The sequence below is a fragment of the Pseudochaenichthys georgianus genome, chromosome 21 (genome assembly GCF_902827115.2).
Source record: "Pseudochaenichthys georgianus chromosome 21, fPseGeo1.2, whole genome shotgun sequence".
Lineage (NCBI taxonomy): Eukaryota > Metazoa > Chordata > Actinopteri > Perciformes > Channichthyidae > Pseudochaenichthys > Pseudochaenichthys georgianus.
The window spans coordinates 30,698,542-30,726,418 of NC_047523.1; the positions used below are offsets into that span (position 1 = coordinate 30,698,542).

General features: G+C 39.6%; 1 protein-coding gene across 1 annotated transcript in view; it reads left to right on the forward strand.

Annotated features, from left to right (window-relative positions):
- nalcn (sodium leak channel, non-selective) overlaps positions 1-27,877 on the forward strand; it is a 74,646-nt gene that overhangs the window by 10,523 nt on the left and 36,246 nt on the right. Inside the window, exons 9-14 of the mRNA XM_034110594.2 lie at positions 3,454-3,605; positions 5,405-5,547; positions 5,855-5,959; positions 9,202-9,288; positions 23,317-23,448; positions 24,710-24,877. Of these exons, the coding sequence (XP_033966485.1) occupies positions 3,454-3,605; positions 5,405-5,547; positions 5,855-5,959; positions 9,202-9,288; positions 23,317-23,448; positions 24,710-24,877 (787 nt within the window). The remainder of the gene's footprint in view (positions 1-3,453; positions 3,606-5,404; positions 5,548-5,854; positions 5,960-9,201; positions 9,289-23,316; positions 23,449-24,709; positions 24,878-27,877) is intronic.

The following is a 27,877-nucleotide window of genomic DNA, read 5'->3' on the forward strand; positions in this document are numbered from 1 at the left end:
GAGTGAGACAGGTAGCGCGCCAAAGTAAAAGTGGAACCGAGAGACAGAACGAGAGCAAGATAGAACGGACAATTTAGCTGCTGCGGCTTATATGCAGGTGCGCTTTATAGTCCGAAAAGTACGGTATATGATATATACCCACAGGCTCTTTTGTTCCGTGCCTGTGCTTGTCATGTCCTATCATGCAACTATATGTTTTAAGTCAGCTTAAATACAAAGTGTACATTCATTTGCTTCTATTGGCCGATCTGCACTTGCAATCCTTACATTTGAACAGTTGCATTGTTTAACATGCAATATATATTATATAAATGTACAGTGGCTATATTCAGTAGCCAACTGCTCGAATACCTTGTTTACTTTGAGCTAAACATATTAAAACAACAGAAACGACAACATCTTCAGGGTAGGATGGGACACAAAGTGATGTTATTTAAAAATTGAATGAGGTTAAACTAATTAATTAAACAATTTGACTGAAGTTCAATCAAATCACCAGTGGTAACGTTGACATTCTGTAGAAACCGCTGAGTACCAGCACTGGGGGAGATGTGATACTGGTGTGGCAGAATTAACATTGCTTTGCAAAATCAGTAGTATTTAAAAACATTTGTGAAGGATTTTATTTTGAGAATGAGGATATGATACAGAAAACAGGCATCCCTATGGAGACAAAATATGTGAAAAGCCACCATCATGGTTAATGCACCCGGCTGGAGGTAGAACTAAAACTCATTATGATAATTACAATTTCCTACATTGTCAATAACCAGCCTTTGTTCTGTATTCTGCTCATTTCTGCTCAACAGTTACCCATATATCTCTCCTTACCCAGAGAGTGCCGAAGCACTCGAGGGACATCACACACATTGACCATTAGAAGCTGAAAAGATGGCACACGGCATTGTTACATTTATAGCTCTGACGTAGTTCTTTAACATCATTCCATAAGTGGCCTGGCAGCTGCACGTATCATTTTTTTGCTGCTGTTCTCCTTTTCATAAATCCCTCGTATATACATGCGCCTGATGGGGTATTTTAGAAATATGTCACATAAGGACTGATGTGCCTAATCTCTCTCTGCCATATGCCTCTGGCACAAAGTCAAAGCCAAACTAGCTTTTCACATAGAAGGTATTTATAATGGAAATTGGGTAAAAATACCAGGGAAGACATTTTCTGAGGGTTTTTGATTAGTTAACTAAGTATGATCTCTTCGTCTGGATGATTTAACTCCATAGAACAGATAATACACGTAGTTACTTGCAGTTTGAATTGGTGTGACTGAACCGTACAGTTGTGTTTTTTTTGCTTGAGGATTATTCTAAAAAGGAAGGTCTTGATTAGATATTTTGAACCGATTAATAGTGACACTTTAGAGAGTATGAGCATATCCTTGTCACATAAAAAACATGTTTATTCCTGCTTATTTGTTTTAAAATTGAATGGAGAATTTAGGAAAAGGATGTTGGGAATTATATATATATTCATTTACTAAACTGAGGCAGTGGAGCATCAAGAGCAAGAGGTGTTTTAAGCCAAGGTGGGCAGAGGTTGTTGACATGAACCCAAATGATTAATTATGCAAAGCATTGCACATGCAATTTAGTTTGATCAAATAAGAGATTCAGAAAACCAATTATAAATAATGTCTTATCACAAATATGCTTTGTATTTCATTTGACTCACCAAATTATTAATATCACGTTATGACTGGACATTTGGTCTCTCATTTGATGCCTCATTTATCTCCTCTTTGTCATCAAGTGATATTTTTGATAAGATACAGTTGTTATACAGCCCAGCATAACACGCTTTATCTGATTTATTACTACGCCTCTGATTGCCCTTTGTGATGTGTGCAATAAATTATCCCTTCTGGTCCTTTACCCCTTAATAAAAAATTTGGATGAATGTCTGGGCAGCCAATTTAAAGGCATTAATTTTCATTAGAGAAATCATGCAGCTCCTGGAATAACACCTGAGGCTAGAAGACAGGGAGACAGAGAAGGAGGGAGAAGGGCAGTGTGTGTGTTTGCGTGTTTCTCTTGCTCATAATACATATATTTATTGTAACCAGCCATAAATGTTGAACCTTTGCCTTGAAATCCCTGATTTTATTATAGAGTTAAAGGTGAGGTAGGTAATTCACTTCAGAAACACTTTTTGTTATATTCCATGGAATGCTCTTAACATCCCGATAGCAATGAATATTAAATGCTTTGACAATAAATACATTAAAACATTTCATCTGTGGAAGCAGTGGTACTGTAAAAAGCACGACCAATCATCTGAGCCGGCCCGGCTAAAATAACTGGATGGCCTACCTGCCTGTCAGCCTTCCATCGGGGCACAAACTTATCTCGTGCCCTCGTTGGTCATGTGTGCGTCCGTGTGTGTTGGAGGAGGGGCTCTGTAAAGAGGAGGCAGATTTTTTTCAGCTGCGTAGTTTCAAATTCTAGTGCACTCGAGCTGGTTCCTCCATTCTTATCTACCCTTCCTTTAAGTATAATCATCCTTTCTTTCTTTCTTTCTGTCTTTATTTCGAACAGATTAAAAAAATAACAAATAACAAATGTGAAAAACAGAATACCGTATTGTTATAATACAGTATTTATCCACATTCATGGTAATATTTGTATATTCAACAAAAAAACAAAAAATGTCTTCATATTAATAATAATAATAAATCATGTGTCCGAAAGGGAGTAGGAGGAAGCAAATGCTTATTAATTCCCACCCCTTACTTGATCAATGATTGTCCTTTAAATCATTATGCAATCCTTAATTCTTATAATATTTTCACACAAGTAACATTTTGCTGTCAACAGCTCTATTTGTATTGAGATTATTGCTGCAAGTCACCAGATGGTGGTGGGGAAAAACAAAAAAGGACATTAAAACTAACATATTTTAGACTAGGGAATGGTTTTACATTATATTCCCTGTACCAGTGATATAATCTTCCCTAGAATCGATGTTAATAAGTGTATTTGTGAGTCAAAGTGTGTCTGTGCAGGATTTACAGCAGGCCAGGGGGAGAGAAGAAATCATTGAATACTTTAGAAATCTACAGTGCCTAAGGTACTAGCAGTTGAAACAGATCAAACGTGTCATCACTAACAACGCATGATATATTTACATTTTTTAATCAGAGCATTAACAATAATCACTCAAATTAAGCTTAAGTAGGCACATAGAATCAGCTGTTTATGCCAGTTTACAGCACATGCTCTCTCTCTCTGAAAGTGCATCCACTGCTATATGTGGGGCTAAAGCATGGAGCCAGTTTATGAACAATCAACGTGTTTGCATTGGGAGGGGAAAAATCACCAACCTGAGTATTCTGGTTGGGAGGCGTCACTCAAAAATGCTTGTGAACCACTGCATTACATCTGTGTTTTCATTGCGTACATATCTTTTGATAACGGTTTTTTTTCCTCTTTGGGTCAGTAATGTGACCTGGAACAGCTTGGCCATCCCAGACACCCATTGTTCCCCCGATGGAGAGGGCTACCAGTGTCCTCATGGCTTTGAATGCAAAGACCTGGAGAAGCTGGGACTCAGCCGACAGGAGCTCGGTTATAGTGGCTTCAATGAACTAGGTATCCGCCATACACCCACACACGTAATGCATTCAAGCACGTACACAAAACTCTCTGGTGTAAAGCTGTGGCATTCAGCAGCATCCTGCATTCTTATCAGCTGAATGGAGCTCCAATCCAGCGTCAGTGCACAGTGCAGTGCCTCTAATCTTTAGATAGCCGTGAAGGAGAGTGAGAGCTTCACAGTAAACAGTCCCTAATTTAGACATTATGGAATGGAGCATGGAACACAAAATTCAATTTATAGCCTAAATGTATTTATCAATACAGTTTATAAATATCAATGCAAGGCAAGGCAGGGCAGGTTTATTTATACGGCACATTTCAATGCGAGGCAATTCTAAGTGTTCACAAGAAAACCATTAAAAACATTAAGATATAGTGCAAGCGAACCGCAGTATAAAATGCAATTTAAATGTATTACAAAACCATCATTAAAAAGCTCCAAATAGTAGCTTTAACTTTGAAGCTACAGTCTATTTTAAAAAGATATTATGTAATACATTTGATTATTAATTATTGACCATCTGAAGTAATTGATTGGAATGGTTTTATGTTTATTAAGCAGTCAGATTTAATATATGTATTCACATCCACACAGGGGAAATTAATTATTCATATAAATACCCCAACTATGCTATATCAGTATCGCCCTGAATCACAGAATCGCAGAGGCCGTTATTCAGAACCGTTACAATTATGTTAAAACAATGACATGAGCTGCCTAATAGTTGATTTGGGTAATTCAGTATACTGTTAATGATGCACCAGCTGTTTATCAGTTACCCCTGACAGCTGCTGTCAGCAGCTGGTTACTTCACTGCAGAGGGTTTCAAAGTGTGAGGCTGGCCAACACATTGGGTCTACAAACAGTTTCAGAGGCTTAATGACTGGATGTAAAACAAATATTACAATTTCAATAGTTTTCAAAAGAAGATTGCATAGCTAATGAATGCCTTAGGACTGACCTTTTTCTTCTTTTTTTAAGTATTTGAAGATTCAAGATTCAATTCAAGATTCAAGGCTTTATTCTCATGTGCACATTAGCTACAGTGTAGTTATGGCAATTAAACACTTAAAGGTGGGGTAGGTAAGTTTGAGAAACCGGCTCGAGATCGCTAGAATTTGAAAATACACAACCGGAGAAAATCTGCCACTTCCTTATAGAGCCCCTCCTCCAACACACACGAACACGCACATGACCAATGAGGGCACGAGATAAGTTTGTGCCCCGATGGAAGGCTGACAGGCAGGTAGGCCATTTTTTATGGATTTTTTGTCAAAGCACTTAAGATATTCATTGCTATCGGGATGTTAAGAGCATTCCATGGAATATAACAAGTGTATCTCGAGCCGGTTTCTGAAACTTACCTACCCCACCTTTAAGTCACAGGCTCATCCAACAGTGCAACATGAATATACATAGGACATAAAACAAATGAAAAAGATAAAATAGTGCAAGAGAATGTTTTGAGATGTGCAAGTAAATACAAATAAAATACAATTCAATAGGTATCCAGGAATTCGCCAGAACCGAACGGGGATGCACGAATGCCTTTTTATTCAAGCTTTGTCCTAGGGGACTTTAGCTTTTTTTTTTACTGTACTTTATTTGTAACAATTTCTTTAGTCCTTACTGAAAGTATTGTCTTTTCGGAAGGCTTAGTTTGAGGGTTGCCATGATAATTGGTGTGAAGATCAAAGACATTATCGCTATAAGCAAGAAACTGATACTGACACTTGTTTCAATAACAACATTTCTGTACATCTCTCTGACTGCTCTGTGTCTCTTTGTTTAGGTACGAGTATCTTCACTGTGTATGAGGCTGCATCACAGGAGGGCTGGGTGTTCCTCATGTACAGAGCCATTGACAGTTTCCCACGCTGGCGCTCCTACTTCTACTTTATAACGCTAATTTTCTTCTTGGCATGGCTTGTCAAGGTTAGAGCCATTCTCTCTCTAATGCACTTTTCATGATGCGTTCCGTTCCCATGACATGGCAGCAGGGGAAAGTTAAACACCCAAAGGTTTTATGCTAATTGACATGACATTGCCTAATCTTTCACCCACTGACATAATGAGTTCCCCTTGTTAGTAGAATGTTCTCTGGCTAATGAGAGAAGGAATATCAGGTCACAGATAGTGAAAGGAAGTGAAGAAACGGACTCAACTTGCTCATTTATTTGTATTGTCACAACACTCTCTCACTGTCTGTGTTTCACTCTCTCTCTTTATTTTTCCTTTTCAGAATGTGTTCATTGCCGTCATCATAGAGACATTTGCTGAGATAAGAGTGCAATTTCAGCAGATGTGGGGGTCAAGGAGCAGTACAACCTCAACGGCTACAACACAGGTACAACAATTCCACTCACACACACACTCAAGGGGACAAAGTAATGCCACATGGATGGAAAACTGTATGTGGCACTTTGATCTCACCATTTATTTAACATAAGCTTTCTTTAAAGCTGGTCATCTGGGAGTGCAAACAAATTTGTCCATTCATCAGAGTTCAGCTCATCAAAGTTGCATGAATTCAGAATAGTCACAGGAATTAACACAAACTCATTTTGACAGGAAGGGCTTTTTTAAGAGTGCATAGTCATCAATAAATGCCTTCAAAATGGGTAGCCTTCGGGTGCTGCAGATTTCTGCTTTGCTGGAAGAGGTGGAGAATGTCTGCTTTGGTGAATGCAGGATCGCATCGGACAATTCTGGAGTTCTGCTGGTTTTATCAGACCATTACAAACGGCTGGGTTTGAAACAGGTGGGAATGGGAGGACAGTCAGTTCCTCCAATTATGAAGCCATGGAATTCCTCTTGGAATGCAAATGGTGGAGATCCCTCCAAGGTTAAATGTTTTTACTTGGTTGAGGAACTTCAGGTATCACATGGTTTTGTTCACAAGTAAGTAAATAAAGCGAACGACTGACGAGCAGATAATTGTATTACCAACAGCCCAGGACTGTTATGGTAAAGAGCAAGCTGAGCCTGAAGGGTAAGCTCTTGATTTACCAATCAGACAATGCTCTAAATGTCATGAGGTCTGGGCAGCAACTGAATGCATCTGATTGAAGATGGAAGTGGCTGCAATTACATTATGTCTCGGGGTGTGTGGGGTCACCCTGTGGGCCATGTAAAGGAGGTTGGACCTCTTCAAAGAGCTTGGAAAAAAAGAATACTAAAAACATTCAGGTAGTATTATTAACATTCTTCCAAGTAAGATCTCTTTGGAAGTATGCTGGGCTGGTGTAACTGGAATAATACTCAGAACCTACTAGAGTGTGTGACTGGGGAGAAGGACATGTGAGCTTACCCCTGTTTTGCACAGCCTTACTGTATGTATCCTTATTTGATCCACCTCAGAAGCATTCATGTTTAATTTCTCCAAAAACACTTGAGATTAGATTGTCTGCATAATTTTAAGGCGCTGATGAACCGCAACCTCCTAGGTTCAATCTGTCTAGGGATCTCAATCAATCAACAACTTTATTAATCCCGCCAGAGGCAATTGGTTATGAGCAGCAGCTTATGTCATGTACAGGAACATACAGGAAGAAAATACACAGATACACCCGAGAGCACAGATGTGGATCATTCCAATGTACACTATAAATAGTTCATAGTATCACAATAATAAATAAATAAATAAATAATCAAGTTAAAAGCCTTTCAAGAATTTAAAAGTTTGAGTGCAGAAGGGATGAATGATTTTATCTTTGTTGCATCCCTCCGTCATTCCCTGTCACTTATCCAGTGTTGCTATCTAACGAAGGTGTTGATCTTATAAAGAGTTTATTATTTTGATAAGCAATTTACATTTTCATTTTTGAATAAGCTTAATTTTGTGCAATAGATTTTTAAAAGGAAATTACATTAGTATATTACCTCAAAAGGTGCTTTGTGCTGTTTTTTTATCCTTGCTTATAAATTGTCTTAAGATAAGGCCATAGACAGATACACACTAGAGGGATATAATAGTGGGAGATAATAAGGAATACTGACAGACTTTATAGACCTAACATACATTCAATGTCACAAAGAAGTGATTTGGGTAAGGGGAAAGCAATGATAATAAAACAGTTTGACAGTTTTTGTAGAGCTTATGAATATACAACTATGAATGCTCAAAGATTTCTCACCATCGCTCGAACTTCACTGCCTTCACTAATGTTAGTGATTAGCATTGGCAAAGACATTTATCTGTCTTCTAAATGTTCCTTTGGGTATAATAGTGGTTGTTACTCTGGTCCTTATAGAATGCTTTTTTTTTCTTGAATTGGCGAGCATTTTATTGCCTCTTCCGCGCTTACGGTAGACTACTCTGGACTCACGAAGAGGATGTAGAATACTACATATGGTGTTTTATTATAATAGAGACACATGGCAATTCCCCTTTACATTCCTTTGCATATTACGTTTTTTTTTTGTTTAAAGTAAGTCGAAATAAACTTCTGTTTTTCATGAAGGGTAACAGGATTGTGCCATTGGCATGTACAGAATGCTCTGACCTTGAAAACAATTAGCCTTTCTTTCCATTATCAAAATTAATTGTTATCACGTTGTCATGCCCTAATCTTTATCTTAGAGGCGGAAAAACTAATTAGCTGTGGTGCAACACTTTACTGTCAATCACAAAGGTTGAAACAATATGCTCCCTTCCTCGTATACCCTGGAGAGGAAGGCTGGTATAATGTGGCCCTGAGAGCGAAACACACGACACTCTCCCCATGCCTCGACTTTTCTATACCCCCATCAGATTATCGAGGCTTTTAATAAAGATGGCTAAATCCTAACTGTGTTGATAAAAGGACAATGGATAAATCCACTTTTGTCTCATAGATTTAGGCTTTTTGTTCCATATTTTGATGAGTAGAGTTGTAATTAAGAGCTTATCTCGAGGTTGAATTTAATGTTTCTCCACTTTGAATGATATCAACTATGTTTGTTTGCGGCCGAGGTTGTAGACCTGCCATGTTATATAAATTAAAAGACAATACAAACTATTGATGGGGCACAAATGTGAAGCCATATTGACAGGTATACAGTATTAATAAAACAGAGTGGGGGAAAGCTACTACTCGACGAGAATAATGACAATGTTGGCAAAGTGGTTGAATGATTGAACTGCCATGCCTTTTTCTACATTCACAGTCAAACAAATAATAAATGATTCTGTGCCAACGTTAGTATTCAGCTCGCCATCATGTGCATGTGCGTGTTACACCAGCAACACCTGCTACCAGGCGAGCCTAATACTGGTGCTATTTCTAAGTTCATGTTTAAAAAGAATGGTTGATTCATGAAAGAGCTGTTGCGTGAGTGTGAAAGTATCTGATCTGGTATAGGTTTGTTTATCATTCTGGTGTTAGGTCCCTAGGCCTACAACACTGTATTTAGCATCTATCATGCTGTATTTGTGTGGGTAAAAGCAGTGCGTATGCTGCCTTCAACTTATTTTGTGGCCACAGATATTTTATGAAAATGTAGCCAAAGGGCAGATGTGTTTGAGTTTTGTCCAGTACTTTGAATTGTGTGCTTGTATTTGTGTGTGTGTGTGTGTTCTGCCCCTCATGTGCTGTCCTTGTGCCACAGATGTTCCATGAAGACGCTGCTGGGGGGTGGCAGCTTGTAGCTGTGGACGTCAACAAACCACATGGCCGAGCGCCTGCTTGCCTCCAGGTAAACACACCACAAAATGAATATGCTGCTTGTGTAAAGTCTTTCCCTCTCTCTCACACCTACATTCATAATTTATTTAACTAGAAAAGTGGCTCTTAAATATACATATTTTGTACCTTACCTGAACTATTAAAGCTTAGCCGTGCATCTGTATAGACATAGACTTGTGTGTTTACTGTAAATACCATTTTATTTTAGTTTTAATGTCTCTCGATGCTTTGTATTTATAGAGAATCAACCTCATCCCTGGCATAAGTCCCTGGCAGTATCACTTCATTGTTTTCCCATTTGTCAGTGTCTTCAATGGCCGTGTCAAACGACTACATGATGGGATTTTGAATGAGGGGAGGCTCGTGTTTGATGTGTAGAGCTTCACTAATGATGTTGCTCCAGTGATAGATTGGTTTTAAATGACGTCTACATGATGGACGCCACTGTTGCCCTGTGGTCGGTGGGATCCGAATGGTTGGGCTTTATAGATAAGCTGAAAGCTGCGGGTGCTGCTTGCGGCTGGGCCACTGTTGATAGCATTACGGTGTAAAAGCCTTGGCACTCGCTGTGAGATCCTGCCAATAGCATCAAGGCTATACGAGGGAGGTTAGCTGTCAACAAACCCTCACTGTGGAAATACTGTTCCAGAGCTAGGCTTGAAGGAGGCACACATACAAACATAGGGAGGAAGAGAGGACACATAATAGTAGAGAACTTTGGTACAGAAGAAGAGAGGAAATGAAGAATGTGAAATGTGCAGTATTCCCATTAAAGCAGCATGTACCCCAGAGCCTCATCATCAGTAGGAGGAAAGAGTTAGATAACCAGAGGGATAAACACGGCTGACTTCCCTCTGAGCCCTGTGCTCCGTTACAAGGAACGCCCAAAGGCTGCTTCATCTGTCTCTTTCACTCAAACCAAAATAGCTATTACTGTCATCACGCCCCAACAGGAAGAACACTTCTGATCATTTGAAGGGTTAACTGATTGGCAGAGAGGAGTATTAAGCCATGTTCAGACCCACAATAGCACAGTGTCAAAATACACAGCTTCATTGTCAATGACACTGCAAAGTTTGTTCCCATAACTTAGAAGGTCAATAAAGGGCTTTCTGGCAACAACTTGAATTTGTCTTAACTTTTCCAGCAACAGGAAATCATTAAGCGCTTATGTATTACCTACCATGTACGTTCAAGAGAATATTCCGGTGAAATACATAGTAATCTAAATGACATAATTATCTTGTTCTTAAAGCAAGTAGTATAAATCACTGTCGCTGTGATACATGTCTAGTAGTAGTAGAGTACAATCTGCTAGAAAAGAACATTGTGCAGTGTTTTGGTGCTAAGGTAATATATTTAAAATATACTTCTCACTGGTGCAGAAACTTGAACTTTATTTCAAATAAAGGCATTTTAAGGCTTAACAACACCTTAAGATGTAGATTTTTTTTGACTGACGTACTGTCAGCAGTGTTGGGCAAGTTACTTCCAAAATGTAATATATTACATATTACTTATTACTCTCTTTTGAAAGTAATAAGTTACATTACAAAATTACTGTCTCTCAAATGTAATGAGTTACACTACTTTAGTTACTTTTCTAGTTACTTTCACCAAAATAACCGCAAAATAATGGCTAGGTATTTTAAATGCTAAAATGTAGTTTAGTGCAGCTCATTATACATCCAATGAAGGGCGATGTGGTATAGCATAACAACTGTGTAGGCCCTTAGGCTACTAACAACTTGTATTACACGGCTTAGTTGAATACTCGATTCTGATTGTAAATTCTTAACATGTGACACGTTGTTAATACAGTACAGACCGCTGTCAAGGACTATAATGAAGGTTGCTAAGGAGGATCAAGAAAGAGAAAGGAAAAGAGGTTAAAAGACGGAGTGCTGGACGTCAGATAAATCACCAGAAGAAGGCGGAGAGGAAGTAAACACTAACAGGACACGGAATGGGCTCTGTAGTGTGTTTAGCATATGGCCGTGTACAGGCCCGGTTCCAGAACAAAATGACTCAGGGTGCCTCTGAGGTTACAGCAGTAGCAAGTTTACATGAGCAGTAGTGACCGGCAACAGCAATGAAAAATAGCATTGATGGTCCCCATGAACAGATTATGGCATTTGTTATGTTTTGAAACCAAGCAAGTGAGAACATTTCAAGTGAGTGCACTTTTAGTGCAATCCTGAAATATCTCATACAGTCCAAAGTGGACTGTGGCAAAGAAAAGCACAAAAGCTTCAAAACTGTACTGATAAAACAAATGAGAACATATTGTAAATCAAGGCAAATATTATTTGAACCAGCTCATGGTTTGAAATGGCAAACATTGAAAAGCAAAAGTATTATTAAAACCATGTAGCCTACTAAACATCACCTTGGTCCCATCATATACTCTGGGAAGAGAACATTTACTGTCCTTGAAAACTGGTATCACATCATCATGTGAGGTTGAATTTGTGACCTGGAGAACATTTCAGCTGCAACATTAGCTTGTTGATAAGCTTGGGATATGAGATCTTTTTGTAGCCATTCGTGGTGAAGGCATCTGTGCTATTGTATATGCATTATTTTTGACCCAACATTTCTACAGGCATGGCAGAATATGGCACTATTTTCACATATTCTAGCCCTTGTCTATTTGTATACCACGAGCTGCAAAATGACCACCTAACCCCACTGTACAGGCGGGTACTTGTTTAGATTTACCTGGGCAGGCTCTGTTTTGCCGTGGTATCCTGGCTGGCACCTGCGGGCCGCAGAGGGGCGGCGTAGTTTCGGGCGACGAAGAGTGCTGCTCCGGGGTTGAGGGCGGCGAGTCAGGCGGTAAGCTAGTGTCCACAACGGAGGGTCACGTGATGTCCCCATCTGACCTGTTGCTACGGTCTGCAGTAGATGCAGTGTTGCTGGCGTTTAGTGATGGTTGATTTAACCATTTTCGTATAAATGATTATCCACAGATGTGTGTCACTGCTGTGGAAGCACTTTGGAAATGATGCTCGCGCAGCGGAGCAGGTCACGCGCACCTGACACAATTTGTTGTTAGTATTTTTCGCTCCGTTCTCTTTTTTGAATAGAGGGTGCATACCATTCAACTGCCCGAAGATCCCGGCGCGAAGCCTGAAGAGTAAACACCAGGTTTACTAATCTACCCGCACAATTTGTCTGGTGTCGGAATGTCTCGCTATGTTAGTACATTGTTAAAAAACAAAACACCATTTAATTTCGGGTTAAAATGTGTTGTAACTGCGTTACTGAGCATTGTAACGGGTAATATATTACCCACATTTCATTAGTAATGCGTTACATTACTTCGTTACAGCAAAAAGTAATATATTACTGTTACACCCAACACTGACTGTCAGTGGCTCCGAGTTGCAGTGTTTCAGTGGGTCAGGGTGCAGAACAACTCACACCTCCATCGCATGTAGGGTTTCAGCTCTGTGCAGTGGCCCAGAAATGGCGATAAATATCTCCTGTCGAAGAGAGCCTGCCACATAAAAAGCACCATAGAAAGAGAGAACCATAGAGGGGGATAATGATCTTATCATACCTTCTTCATATCATTTTCAGGGGAGTATATTTCATAGGAAGACCAGTGTTGCAAAAGACATTTGTGGTAATGCTGTTACAAGGTCAAAGGGTTGAAGAGAGGTATGTGAATGGAAGAAACAGAAAAGGGAATGAGGCGCAGTGCTTTAGGGATTTATATTCATTCAAACCTTTATTTAACCAGGTGGGCCCATTGAGATCTTCAATCTCTTTTTTAAGGGAGACCTGCCCAACATGGCAGCAAGTAGGTTACAACATGAAACATAAAACAATAAAGGACATCATATTTACAGGGTTACATTTACATACCTAGCGACATTGACAAGTACCAACAGTATCAAGTATCATTGCACCTTGTACGGCAGCTGCACCGCCCTCAATCGTAAGGCTTTACAGAGGGTGGTGAAAACTGCAGAGAACATCACCAGGACGGAGCTGCCATCCATGGAGGACCTTTACTCCCAGCGGCTCAGGAAGAAATCCCTCAGGATTATAAAAGACCCCCATCACCCCAGCCACAAACTGTTCAGTCTGCTGCCGTCTGGCTGGCGTTACTGCAGCATCCGGACTAAAACCACCAGACTTAGGGACAGTTTCATCCCACAGGCAATAAGACTGTTAAACAACTGACCTGCTGAAACAATTTCATAACATTCATCTGCTACTTAGTAATTATGTATCTATTATCTAATATATCATTCCAATAACTTGTATATAGACTCATATTGCACTATTCCACTTTTTTTCCTCACTTTTTTTTAAAGAAAAAACATTTTTCTTTTTGTATTACTTTTAATATAGTATATTTTAATATTGGTTAATATTGTCTGCTTATCTGTATTATTCTGTTGCATTGTTGGAGAAGCCTGTGACCTAAGATTTCCAACGACATAATTACTCTGTCGCTATGTTAGTTTGACAATAAAGAACCTTGAACCTATCCAAGCTTTAAAACAGGCAGTGGAACCAATTTGCTCAGTTTCAAATCTTTTTGAAGACTGTTCCAAGCAAGAGGAGCTGCGCACATAAAAGCTTTCTTACCTAAGTCAGTCCTTGTACTTGGCACATGTAACAAAACCACATCATGTGATCTCAGGCAATAGCTACCTGCAACTCTCTGTGTGATCAGAGAGCAGATGTAAGATGGGAGTTTACCCAACATGGCTTTATAGATGAACATGTACCAGTGACTGAGCCTCCATAAAGCAAATGATCACAAACCTGCCCTGGCATACAGGGTACAGTGATGAGTTCATGCTTTACAGTTAGTTACAAATCTCAGTGCGCTGTGATAGGCGGCATCTAACTTGTGCAGGTCTGGGCAGGTGCATTCATAAAAAGTAGATCACCATAGTCCAGCAGGTAAAAAGGTCACAGAGACTAGCCTTTTCCTGACCTCAAGTGAGAAACAGGACTTGTTTCTGAAAAAGAAACCGAGCTTAAACCTCAGCTTTTTAAGCAGATTATCGACCAGAAGTTTAAAAGAGAGGCAATCATCAAGCCAGATACCAAGGTATGTGTAACAGGGAACCACTTCGAGTACCTTTCCTTCCTAACAATATCCAAAGTGGTCTCTGGTGTCTTTTTAGCTTTAGAAAAGAGCATTACCTTAGCTTTATCAACATTTAAAAGAAGCTTTAGTTCAGAGAGCTGAGTCTGAATAATATTAAAAACAGCCTGCATTTTAACAACAGCCTCCTTAATGGAGGGACCTGCACAATACATCACGGTATCGTCCACATAAAAATGTAGGTAGGTAAAGCAGTAGGTATTTTTATTCGACTTTCATTTAGCATTAGTCTTGCAGCCCCTAGACATAATGTTAACTGTACTTGCATGAGAATTCAAAGCAATGCTCCACTCATAATGGAAAGTTCCAAAACCAACAAATCTATAGGAGGATTTATTCCCATTATTTATTTAAATTTTGTTCATGCTTGATACATTAATAATGTAGATGATCAATGAAAGGATTTATTATACATAACTTACTGATGTTCTTTGTTGCTCACCACAGAAGTCACCATTAATAGTGATTATATTGATTATTATAATATATTATGGTGTCATCTAAAGGATAAGTATTATGCCTTGATGTTGTAAGTGATGTCATAATGTTACTGTACTTACCTCTACTCATCTAGGCAGCGCTACTCCATAACTGCAGCTTGTCTTTGAACCCAAATCTTTCTGACCATAGCTATATATCTGAGAACTCTGATCAAAATGTGAGTACCAGATTGTGCAGCAAAAGTTGAGAAAAGAACACTGAGAATGATTCAAATTCACACATACTGTTTATTTAAGCGGACGACATGAACTGCTCTCCGTTAAGGATTTAGTTCCTTCGATTAAATGCCATATTTTTGCATTATTAAGAATATTCAGATTAAAAAATAAATCATTATATATCTTTTTTTATAAAAGTGTCACTTAAAATACTTTTGTTATTTAAATGTGTGCCTAATTGAACATTCAAAGTGTCAAGCGTGAGGCAAATAATAATCACAAGTGTACAAGTTGAATAGAACTGAGTGTGACTTTGACATGCATCATGCAGTGCTTCATTTCAAAGTACTTTCAGTGCCACTCATACACTGACAGCCTTTTGTGGCATGTCAAGCCATCACACCACTCTGAAAATGTTTTGATTTTCTGATTGTCTCAGGAAAGTGTAAGAGCTATGGCAGCTGTTTTAAGCAAACACAAAGGCCGTTTGTATGCGAAAAAGTTTGGTTACACAACAAGGAAGGCGATTGAAAAACAAATGTAATTGTACTTCAAAACAAAACGAAAAGTAAAGGTGGAATCACTTAAAAATATACAGGACATAGGAATGCTGAATTTGTACCAAAGAATATTGTGTACATGTCTCTTTATGTACAGTATGTGTTTAGGGATCTGGCAATTAGGTTATATTGTTATTTTTGATGTTTTAATTGAGGGAGTGGGAAGGCACTTCAATACATAATTGATATCCCTTATGCTTTTCCTCTAAAGCCTCAACAAGCACCGTATTTCATTGCTTTTTCACCCATATCAGGAGGGAGCATTGCTAGCTGGGTAGACAGGTAGAGTGAAGACAGGCAGTGCAGATCCAGCCTGCAGGGCCATCTGCGAGTGCCTAGGAAGTGAAGTGTGAGTTTCTGTTCTGCTCTGCCTGAATCCAGAGTAATTGGCCGTCAAATGATCAAAATGTTTCAAGGCAGGCAGGCAGGCGAGCGAGCTCTATCTACAGACAGGCATCCTGCTTGTGTCTTCCTATTTATCTGTGCTGATGCTTCACCCATACCTGTCCAGTGTCCTCTAAACCACCTGTACGTATCTGGTCACACCTCTGTGTTTCTGACTGTCAGCCTGTCGATCTGCTTGTTGATGTCCGTCCATTTGGGCATGTGTGTGGGTGTCAGTCTGGTCTGTCTGGGTCCGTCGGGCTTCAGCAGTTGGAGATAACACGTAATTGATTAACCACCTGCTCTTCTTGGAGACAGAGAGGAAATGGCAGCTTCCCCTCCTGAGGGGTTTCAAACCGAAATAGCCCTCAAAACAGGGAGCGTTCCTCTCTGGCTCAGACAGTTGTTTTTCCAATGTTTTTATGAAACCTTAGCAAAGTCTTAATTGTCATTCTAATTCTTAATTGTTTGTTATGAGTGTGAGTGTGGCCACTGTTACAACTTCCATTGTATTTTTTGTTTTGAGAAACTTTATATTCTGGAGCTGTGATGCTCTTTTAATTGCCACCATTACTGCAATAGAACAATAGTAATAGTGGCTATTGGTGCAAAGGCAATCTTTATTAATTGGTCAAATGTGGTTAGGAAACTAACGATTTAAAATGTCCGTTTTACACTGAATTGCTTTCAAGCAATCTCCTTATTGTCCTTGACCATCCTAATCTGTGGGACCAAGAATATTTAATCAGAACTCACAGAAGAGTTTAGCACCAAACGGCTAAGCTACATCTACGTCTGAATCAGCTCAGGTCAACATAACACCAGTAAATCTTTGCATAGGAAATAGGTGCTATTTCAATATTCCTAATGTCCTTTATGGATCCATATACAGTGGGGCAAAAAAGTATTTAGTCAGCCACCAATTGTGCAAGTTCTCCCACTTAAAAAGATGAGAGAGGCCTGTAATTTTCATCCTAGGTACACTTCAACTATGAGAGACAGAATGGGGGGAAAGAATCCAGGAAATCACATTGTAGGATTTTTAATGAATTAATTGGTAAATTCCTCGGTAAAATAAGTATTTGGTCACCTACAAACAAACAAGATTTCTGGCTCTCACAGACCTGTAACTTCTTCTTTAAGAGCCTCCTCTGTCCTCCACTTGTTAACTGTATTAATGGCACTTGTTTGAACTCGTTATCAGTATAAAAGACACCTGTCCACAACCTCAAACAGTCACACTCCAAACTCCACTATGGCCAAGACCAAAGAGCTGTCAAAGGACACCAGAAACAAAATTGTAGACCTGCACCAGGCTGGGAAGACTGAATCTGCAATAGGTAAGCAGCTTGGCGTGAAGAAATCAACTGTGGGAGCAATTATTAGAAAATGGAAGACATACAAGACCACTGATAATCTCCCTCGATCTGGGGCTCCACGCAAGATCTCACCCCGTGGGGTCCAAATGATCACAAGAACGGTGAGCAAAAATCCCAGAACCACACGGGGGACCTAGTCAATGTGCTGCAGAGAGCTGGGACCAAAGTAACAAAGGCTACCATCAGTAACACACTACGCCACCAGGGACTCAAATCCTGCAGTGCCAGATGTGTCCCCCTGCTTAAGCCAGTACATGTCCAGGCCCGTCTGAAGTTTGCTAGAGAGCATTTAGATGATCCAGAAGAGGATTGGGAGATTGTCATATGGTCAGATGAAACCAAAATAGAACTTTTTGGTAAAAACTCAACTAGACGTGTTTGGAGGAGAAAGAATGCTGAGTTGCATCCAAAGAACACCATACCTACTGTGAAACACGGGGGTGGAAACATCATGCTTTGGGGCTGTTTTTCTGCAAAGGGACCAGGACGACTGATCCGTGTAAAGGAAAGAATGAATGGGGCCATGTATCGTGAGATTTTGAGTGACAACCTCCTTCCATCAGCAAGGGCATTGAAGATGAAACGTGGCTGGGTCTTTCAGCATGACAATGATCCCAAAGACACCGCCCGGGCAACAAAGGAGTGGCTTCGTAAGAAGCATTTCAAGGTCCTGGAGTGGCCTAGCCAGTCTCCAGATCTCAACCCCATAGAAAATCTTTGGAGGGAGTTGAAAGTCTGTGTTGCCCAGCGACAGCCACAGAACATCACTGCTCTAGAGGAGATCTGCATGGAGGAATGGGCCAAAATACCAGCAACAGTGTGTGAAAACCTTTTGAAGACTTACAGAAAACGTTTGACCTCTGTCATTGCCAACAAAGGGTATATAACAAAGTATTGAGATGAACTTTTCTTATTGACCAAATACTTATTTTCCACCATTATTTGCAAATACATTCTTTAAAAATCAGACAATGTGATTTTCTGGATTTTTTCATAGTTGAGGTACAGATACCTAGGATGAAAATTACAGGCCTCTCATCTTTTTAAGTGGGAGAACTTGCACAATTGGTGGCTGACTAAATACTTTTTTGCCCCACTGTATGTTGGCAAAGGGCCATTTGGCCTAGACAGAGGTTCTCTTGGCAGAACGCTTCTTGTGTAACTGTGTTGTCAGTCTACCATAGAAATTGCCCACAAGAAGCTTGTCATTGCATCGAGCCATTTAGTTACATGTCCTTTTTCACATAATACAGTTATGTAATGCTTTATTTATCTGATGCTCTATATCTGCAGTACTGACATTATTTCTAAGACACTTTAGAGTTTTCCTGAGTCTGTGTGCTCTTGTGATTGCAGCATAGACCAGTATTAATGAAGCATCATGTTTCTTTCCCTGCAAACCTGGTCCACTAAATAGCCTCTAGTGCCCCACTATACAATAATTACAATGCAGATTTGGTGCTACAGTATAAGCAAAAATATAGAGCCGCACTCTATGCAGGTGTACCCAATTGGTTTAGAAATGCAACGTAGAATAGCCCTCCATAAAAATCAAGCAACTAAGATATTTCTGCAGTCCAATAATGAATACTGCTTTCCCATAACCGCTGAGGAAGGGTATGAAAGTATGACAAATACTACCATCTTCAAGTAATCCTGCAGGATCATGGAATTAATTAAGCATTTCCTCTTTGCCTATGCACAGCTAATGCTACTCACTTCCCCGGTCTTAGCTCTCTGTCCACAGACCTAAATACAATAAGGGAAAACATAGATAGCCCAGTAACTTGCAGGGTAATACTGAGGTACGAGGGAACAAGATCTTTTTTGACCTCTCCTTTCCAAGACAGAGGTTATTGATCTCTAGAAATTCTCCTTGTCCACCTGCTATGGATGTTTGCCCTCTACATCTTCTCAGTGTCACCACTTGTATCATTTTAAGCACACACATTCTCTCAACGTGTTAAGGTCAGTCTGTCTCTGTGTGGAAAGATAGGGAGGGCACATAGAAAAGGGAAATTGCCTTGAGAGAAAAAAATTAGGGGACGAGGAGAGTAATCACAGTGAGAATATTGCTATGGATGGCATATCTGAGAAAAGGCTTTGGGGCACAGCAACACAGAATGTGTATAGTGGGATAAAAAAACAAGAACTGCAAGAGGTGAGTGAACAAGATGTGACCAGTCCTGTGGGATTAACACTCTTAGTCTGAACACTGTGACTGAATCAGATTAATTTTTTTGGTAGACTGCATTCTGCTAGATACAGGAAATGGAAACAGAGATGGCAAAGCACAGTAGATATTGCGAGTTGCAGGATGCAGACATGCAGGCCATCATGTTTTATTAAGACCTGATTTCCAGCCAGAGACATGAGTCAGCCTGCTCTAGTCAGGATCGCTATAAGCAAAAGGACTCCCACCTGGCCCAAATCCCGAACCCAGCTGAATTGTACACACCCAGTCCTTCAGCGCTAAGTTTTAGATTGAAATAACAAGATAACAATCTTATGTGCTGTTCACTAGTTGGACATTAGTCTTCTGAATTCAAATACCTATTCTACATCTTTGCCTTGATAGAACTCTGATTATCATCACTTGTTGTGTTCATTGTAAACAAGAGGGAAGTTAAGAGATAAGTCAAGTGAAGCTGTCTGTAATCCCACTCAGTTTGTTCTTAATCTCGGTAAACAGGAGAGGAAAAACTGTAGCAGGAGTTGGTGCCAGAACATGGCTCAGTCTGTTGGTGACAATTCCTGTGTGAACGCCGCTCTATCCTGCCAACTATGTGCACATGTGCTACACTCGTCTCATGTACCAGCAGAAAGAGCATTTGTCCTCCTTGGCAGTCGGAGTGAACAGAAGGAGCACAAGGAAGCAGTCATTGGGTCTGTCAGTATGTCTCTGTCTTGGTTGTGTTGCAGTTGCAGCCACTAGAAATGCTTCAGGTATGATGGATGTATTCACCGCCCCCCCCAGATGATTTTTATGCTTATTGACAGGAATCATGTTGGAACAGCTTTTAAGAGCGCAGCTGAAAGTTGTCTCACCTCTTGTGTGAGATTGCAGTTTATATGACACTGACCAGACAGCCTTTAGAGAGACTGCACTGTTAACATTGACTAAATTGGGTGATAAAAAAACCAGGAAGCTTGATGAGATAGAAAATAATGTGTTTTCTTCTTCATTATAATTATGTTTTTCTTTTCATGAAAGCATACCCAGCATGCAAAGTCTCCCGCAAATACTAATTTACATGCCACTTGAATGTTGTGTTTTTATCTGCAACTCTATTTGCATACTTAGCTTCTTTCATGTACACACTGTTGCAGTCAAGTAAATGAGAGCTAAGTACATGCTGTATTTTGCAGAATGTTCTGTGTCTTGTATTAGAAATTAAGCATTGCTTTGCTTCCAGATGAAAGATGCGAGTGTTTGCTGGCTTAATGCCAAAGCCGCAACCAAAGTGTGGCTTCTATTTGCAAAACTTGCCTTCAACGTGTCTGTTTCTGTGTGTTTCTGTATGTATGCGTGTGCCTCTGCACAGTGAGCACCTGGTGTTTCAAAGACCCAGCCAGGGGCAACAGAAATAAATAGAATCCATCAAACACGTGTGAAAATAATCTCAGAGACACACAAGCTAAGAGACATCAAACAGCAGGGGAGAGCTATCTTGTCCCACATTGATGCTGGTAAATTGATTCTGTCATCTAGAGGCCAAATATGGGGTGCCAGTACCATCCACTGAATTGGGAAAACCAGGCCCTTTCGCCTTTGGAGCGACAAGGTGGCACATCTTAAGCCAATTTGGAATAAAAAAGGGAATATGAGGGAAGGATTGAAATGTGATTCTGTGGCGGAGCTGGATAGGCAGCCTGTATCTCCATCTGTCAGAGGTTAGCGATGCACACTGCTCTCCAACTAGCTCTCCGGCTTTTCTTAGCAGTGCGATTCCCAAGAGCTCCCAAAGTCAGGACCTTGAGAAAATCAACCGTTTCATATGCACACACATGTACTTTCTGTTCTCTGTCAGTTTGCCTCTATCTCTCTAGCTCCCTGCCACACACACACACACACACACACACACACACACACACACACACACACACACACACACACACACACACACACACACACACACACACACACACACACACACACACACACACACACACACACACACACACACACACACACACACACACACACACACACACACACACACACACACACACACACAACTCTGTTCGGCCAAAACACCCATGGGGGAGAGAGTCTGGTTGCTGGAAATGTCAAACTGCTTTGTCACGTCCAATGTTAGTCAGGGAGGCCTACCACTGTGTGTGTACAGGCAGAGCTTATGATGCCAATAATCCACATTTAAGACAAAAGCGACTCGAATGACTTGTAAACTAAGATAATTAGACGACAATAAAAGGGCAGACAAAGCAGTAGTTACAGTGTTTAAAGACCAAGAACGACCTTTTAAAATATGTTTGGTTATTAAGTATCTCTTTAAGACGCTACAGAGTTTCCCAACCTGTGATGCTCATGCTGGGAGTTTTTAAAAGCTGCATTCTCTTAAAGAGCGACTTGTATTTTCGGTCAGTCGAAAGTAAAGTGATATTTATTGCATTTGCAAAATTCAAGCACGCCTGAAGGAGAACATCCAATCAGAGCAGAGGAGTATCTTACACAGTGTCAATCACTGCTGGTGAACTCGGATCAACCAGTTAAACAGGACAATGTTTATCGTAAATATAAATATAAATTCTGCAACTGTATTGCCTATCTCTTACCTTACATGTTTTCAGAAACATTTAAGTGAACTGTTTATCTTTCAATTAAGAACATTTTCTCTGGCCAGTAGGTTTTGGCTTAATGTAAACATGTTCCTGTTGAAGTCTCATGCTCTGCTGTTATGATATTGCGATAGTTTTAGCAAATATGGCAACAGTTTGGAAAAAGCAATACTTGATAAATCACTGGTTTCAAAACACCAATTGCCCACCAGGCTTTCTAAAGTTGAACAAATGTGTACTGTAAGTTTGTTTGAGTGTAGGAGGGTGGATGGCGGTGGTCCCATTTTCCTGGGGTGAATTTGATCTTTCAAGCAACGCTGAGAAACACTCTTCATCCGTCTTAAAGGCTTCCTCGCATTTTTTGACTTTTTCAATCCTTCCCATTACCAGTCTCACATGCACATCTTTTTTTAGGGTCTGCTATTCAACCCACTCACAATCTGTTCATTATGCCACATACGTGCAGTTCAAGGCTGTGATCACATCTGTCATATTGTACCCAAATAAACACACGGTAACAGTGTTTGTCTAAATGAGAGAATGTTTTGTCAGAGTTTTTGCAGGGTAGTTTCCCTCGCATTCTTTAAATTCATGATTGTTTCTATTATGTGATGTTGTTGTAGGCGTTCAATGCATCTGCTGCTCCCACAGGAAATAACATACATGTATTGCCCCTTTGCTTTCTTGTTTCCGGCTCTCTGAATACACACTGATTCTGCTGTCTGGGTGGATGTTTCTCCCAGCAGCCAATGAAAGGCCCCTGATTGCTTTGAATTTCTTGCAGTTTAGTTTCTGTCCCTATATCCCTATTTCCACCTCTTAATTTAAGTTTAGGATATAGTCAGAACCTCATAAAAGAAATAACACATATCTGTGCCGCCACATATATATTCTTTCCATCCCTGAATATCTGAACATCCTTCATTTATCTTATATCCTGTGATCCCTGAAGCTATACATATATATCTATCATTTATCTCATTCAATGCTCCACCTAATTATCATGGTATTGTTGGCTCACAATTGAAAATGGCCGTTGATTTTCTCCACACTTCTTCTTTCCTCTTTGCTCCTGTGTGCAATTTTCATTGATTGCAATTGAAAACTGCTCTGTTTCCACAGCAACTGATGCGGTCCTCTGTGTTCCACATGTTCATCTTGAGCATGGTCGCTGTGGACGTCATTGTTGCTGCTAGCAACTATTATAAAGGCGAGAACTACCGCAGGCACTATGACGAGTTTTACCTGGCAGAGGTGAGATGTTTTTTTTGTTTTCTTATTTTCACTTCCTGTTTTTTGTTCTGACTAAGTCCCCTTCAAACCCCCTTTTTGTAACACAAATCCTTAGACCTAGGCTTCTATTTTGAGCTTCATCTTCTTTTTAATTTTATTAGAAGGGTAAATAAACAGAATGAGATCATCTTTTATTTGTTAAAAGACAAATACACACAGTAGAGGTCCTTGTTTGAATGACCTTTCATGGTTATATCATGGTCTGTAATTAATATGAATTTGATCCTGCTTAATCTGAGTGGATGATGCTTTTTCCGGATATCAGCCAGTTTAGGATTTATGAACACTGTGCTGTATGTGTCATACAGGTTAGTGTGATCTCATCAGTATGCAGGTCGTACAGTAACCATGACAGTGAGGAGCATCTCTTCATACCTCTCTCTCCCTCACACAGCTGAATGGAGGAGATAAGAAAAGGGAGGAACAAATCAGTCTCTATATTACCTTCTCTCACTCCCTCTATTCATATCATACAGCCATCGATCGACAGATGTATTCCTATCTGTGTGGAGACTATGAAGGGAAAATAGGAAATGGAGGCACTGAGTTTAGAGTGAAATGAAGAAATACGTGTTTTATTGGTGTTGTGCCAAGTTTATTTCCTCCTTACTGTATTTCCCACCGCTGAAGATAGTGGCGGTTTACTTAAATAAGTCCTACAAGGATTTAGAATTGTACAAAAAGTTGGAAACTAGCAAAGGATAGATTTAAAACAAAAATCGATGCAGCAAGAAAATAAATCCTGATGATCTCCCTAGGTAGGGGCTAAAGTTAAAACCCTGAAGTTCTCAATTCATCAAAATGTAAACTGCATTTAGGTGTTGTAGCTGGTGGAAGCTTCTTTAAACTATTGATCTGTAACGAGAGAGACATCATGTTATAATTAGTTTGTTAAATCTGAATCTCCAAATTAACAAGGAACTATAGCTGGCAATTAAATGTAGAAGAAAAAAAAATACTCTAAAAACTCAGACAGTAAAATAATAAAGGAGCCGCAATTGAAAATGTACCCAAATAGAGTACTTAGGTAAGTAACACCACTACTAGACCATGCCTTAAATAAGTAAATGCACAGATCGACTCTGACATTAAGACAAATCAGACCGTAATCAAGCAACGTTCATCAGAGAGTATTATACTCTACAATAAAGGAGTGGAACCTACAATTTGGTGGCAAGGGAGTAAATGCTCAAACTGATTGCGATGTTTGTATTTATCCCAGGTTGCCTTTACTGTGTTATTTGACCTGGAAGCTCTTCTAAAAATCTGGTGCCTGGGCTTCACCGGCTACATCAGCTCCTCCCTGCACAAGTTTGAATCTCTGTTGGTGGTGGGCACAACACTGCACATCTACCCTGACCTCTACCACTCTCAGTTCACCTACTTTCAGGTATGTGTTCACACACACACACGCGCACACGCACAGACACACACACAGCCTGCCTGTATACATATTCATTAAACCCCATTATATCCTAAATATGAAACTGAATCATCCCCACTCAAGATAACATCTCAGTGAAGAACAGAAGCTGTGAATCATTTAGTGACATCTCTTTCCTGCGACTATGCATTATGAGTACAAATCGATCATATCCCTCTTCAGTGTTAAAATCTTTCCTCTTCTCATTCAAAATGCGTTAAATGCGCTGTCACCACAAATGTCTTACAGAGATTAAGTTAAGTGATTTCTAAGTGTAGCATTTTCAGTGATGACATTGTTAGAGCGCATTTGATGTATAAAGTTAAAAGAGTCAAAGCGTTAAACTGGGTCTGAAAAGAGAGGCCTACATTATTTTATGTGATGCAATAAAACGGGAAAGTCCTAACCATTCTGTTGGTAAAATAAATACAGTCTGATGCCTTTGCCCTCTCAAGAAATGTAATCTAGTTGTGACGGTTGGCAGGATGTGTTCTATACATTTTGTGTTTGCCTATATATTTGTGTGGGATGTAACCTCCACCAAAGTGTGAATAGTGTTCCCAGTTCTCAAAGCAGAAACATTCATCAACTCTTTATATTATGACCCATTATCATCCATCCACAGCGTTTGAATCACAAGTGACCCTGTGACCTTGCTGTCGCGTAATGCGGTCAATGAAAAGCTCTTTGGAGGATCTGATGGGAAAGAGCTTCTTGATATGACTTTAATGAGCCTTGACCATACAAGCTGCCCTGATCCTGTCTGACTCACTCAACAGCTGCCTTCCACACAAGCGCATACACTCAAGCAAAGAAATATTCTGTATATATTTGGTATCCTTTGGTATACAGGTATCTTTATTCCATAACAAAAGGCTGTTGACTTGTTCATTGTTCTTTGATTAAATTATGCTCTGGATATTACTGTGACCAAAACAAACATTACTGTTTTTCTTCTCCCAGGCTGTAATTTTAGTACAAGAGGAAAATTAACTTGGAATGACTTGCTTTAGCTTGGTCATCCATTTCAGGGAGAAATAAACCTTGTTTTATTTCTCCCCTAAATTAGACTACCTTATTTGTTCATGGTAATGCAGACTTTTTATGTTTTTCTGAGTTATGGTCCATTTATGTGCTGGCAAGACGTTCCATTATTCTAAGATGTAAGCATTGGCTGCAGAACAGTATTGCATTCATAAACTATGCACGTCTTTGAGGAAGAAAATAACTTGTATAACCAATATTTAATTTTGAATGAAATTGGTAATATTTTCTGTAGATTACACTTCAGAGCTGTGTTGGGGTCTACATGTCATACCTACACTCACATATTGTATTTATTAACACATGATGTGCTGTAGATCTTACAATTGCACTTTATTCATAGATTGTGAGTTCTCACTGAAAACCATTCATTGCTCAGCTCCACTGCTGGGCTCTAAGGATCTTTTAATGTTGTAAAAAAGCAACACACACACAATAAGAACTCGTGTTTGACAGCTCATTGCATCAAACATGGTGGTCGTCAAAGGAAAAACACGTTATTGCTATTTATCTTTATGAAATATTAACAAAAAGGTTTTAAGTACAACCTCAGGGTACAAGCTCAGGGTAGTAACAACTACGAAACATCATGCACCGATATTACGAGTTTGTAGAGTGAAATGTCATCCAATCCTTCATCTGCAGCAAAAGATGTGTCCTCCTTCATAGCAGTTGTTTGCTTTTGGGTAATGAGAAGTTTTTAAAGAGCAACCGGAAGCGCCTTCCTGTCTCTCCACTCTCATGGTGATTTCATGTAGGTCCAGGTTTTTATAGGTGACATTTAGTCACAAATGATTAGGCTAAAGGTTAGCCGTACCAACCGTCTTCTATTCCTGACCAAATGTCACATGCTCTAAAGCTCATACATACACACTTGAAATACACTTAGCATAATCATTTTTAATGAGCACCCAACATTTTGATTCTGTTGGTTCAGAATTGCAATGAGTTCAGTCGCAGCACAATTCAACAGTTCAGTCACTGAATTTATTTAGAAAGGCAGAAATGAAAATTAGTTTCCACATTCCTGGTAGGGATGCACTGGTCCGATTCTAGTTGTTGGTATTTGGCCAACATGTTTTAAATTCTGGATGGGCTATCTGTGTCGGGGAACAATGGGACACAATAGGCACTTCAATGTTAAGCATTGCTTTGTCTTGCAAGAGGCTAGAGCCAGAAGCGCACACAGCAACACAGCTGGAGAGCCATTCACTGAGTCTCATTGATAGTTGATCATTGGTAGCAGACACACAATGCTCTTTGTACAAAGACAAGGTTTTAAATTAAGCCGTGAAACAATATTCTGTGATTTATCGTGTTTCTATCTCCAGATCTGGCCCTGAGCCTGAACTGTAGTTGGGATAACCCCTTGTAGTGGTAATTAGTTTTGCACATCAAAGTCATTTCGCTCAAGATTATTCATTGTTCATTTTCTGTCTGCATTAGTACTGGCGAAGATATGTTTTCCTCTTATAACAGTTATGTTTTTCTTAGATTAGAGATATGCAACTAAATGTTAGATTCAACTTTTCTAGTGAGTACTAGAGATTTCCTTATCTGTATTTATATCAACTAAAAAGAAACATGTGTCTCTGTATCTGTATTCGGATAGAAGACTGGAAGTGGGCGTGGTTTATACATATAAATCAGGTTTCATTTCGCACATGTGCAACATTTGCATAATAGTATTTGTTTAATTTGTTCCCACATCTTCATACTTAGCTCAATCTACTTAAACTAAATGTTATGAACTCTCTAAACCTTACCACCACCACCCACTGAACAAACCTATTTCAGATCAATACAACACGTTCAATCTTAAACAGATGATTATTCCAAAACCTTGTTTGGAGGCTGTGAAGACAAAGAACGAGAAGTGAATAACTTTAGAATGTTATGGCCTTATATCATCTGTGATCCCAC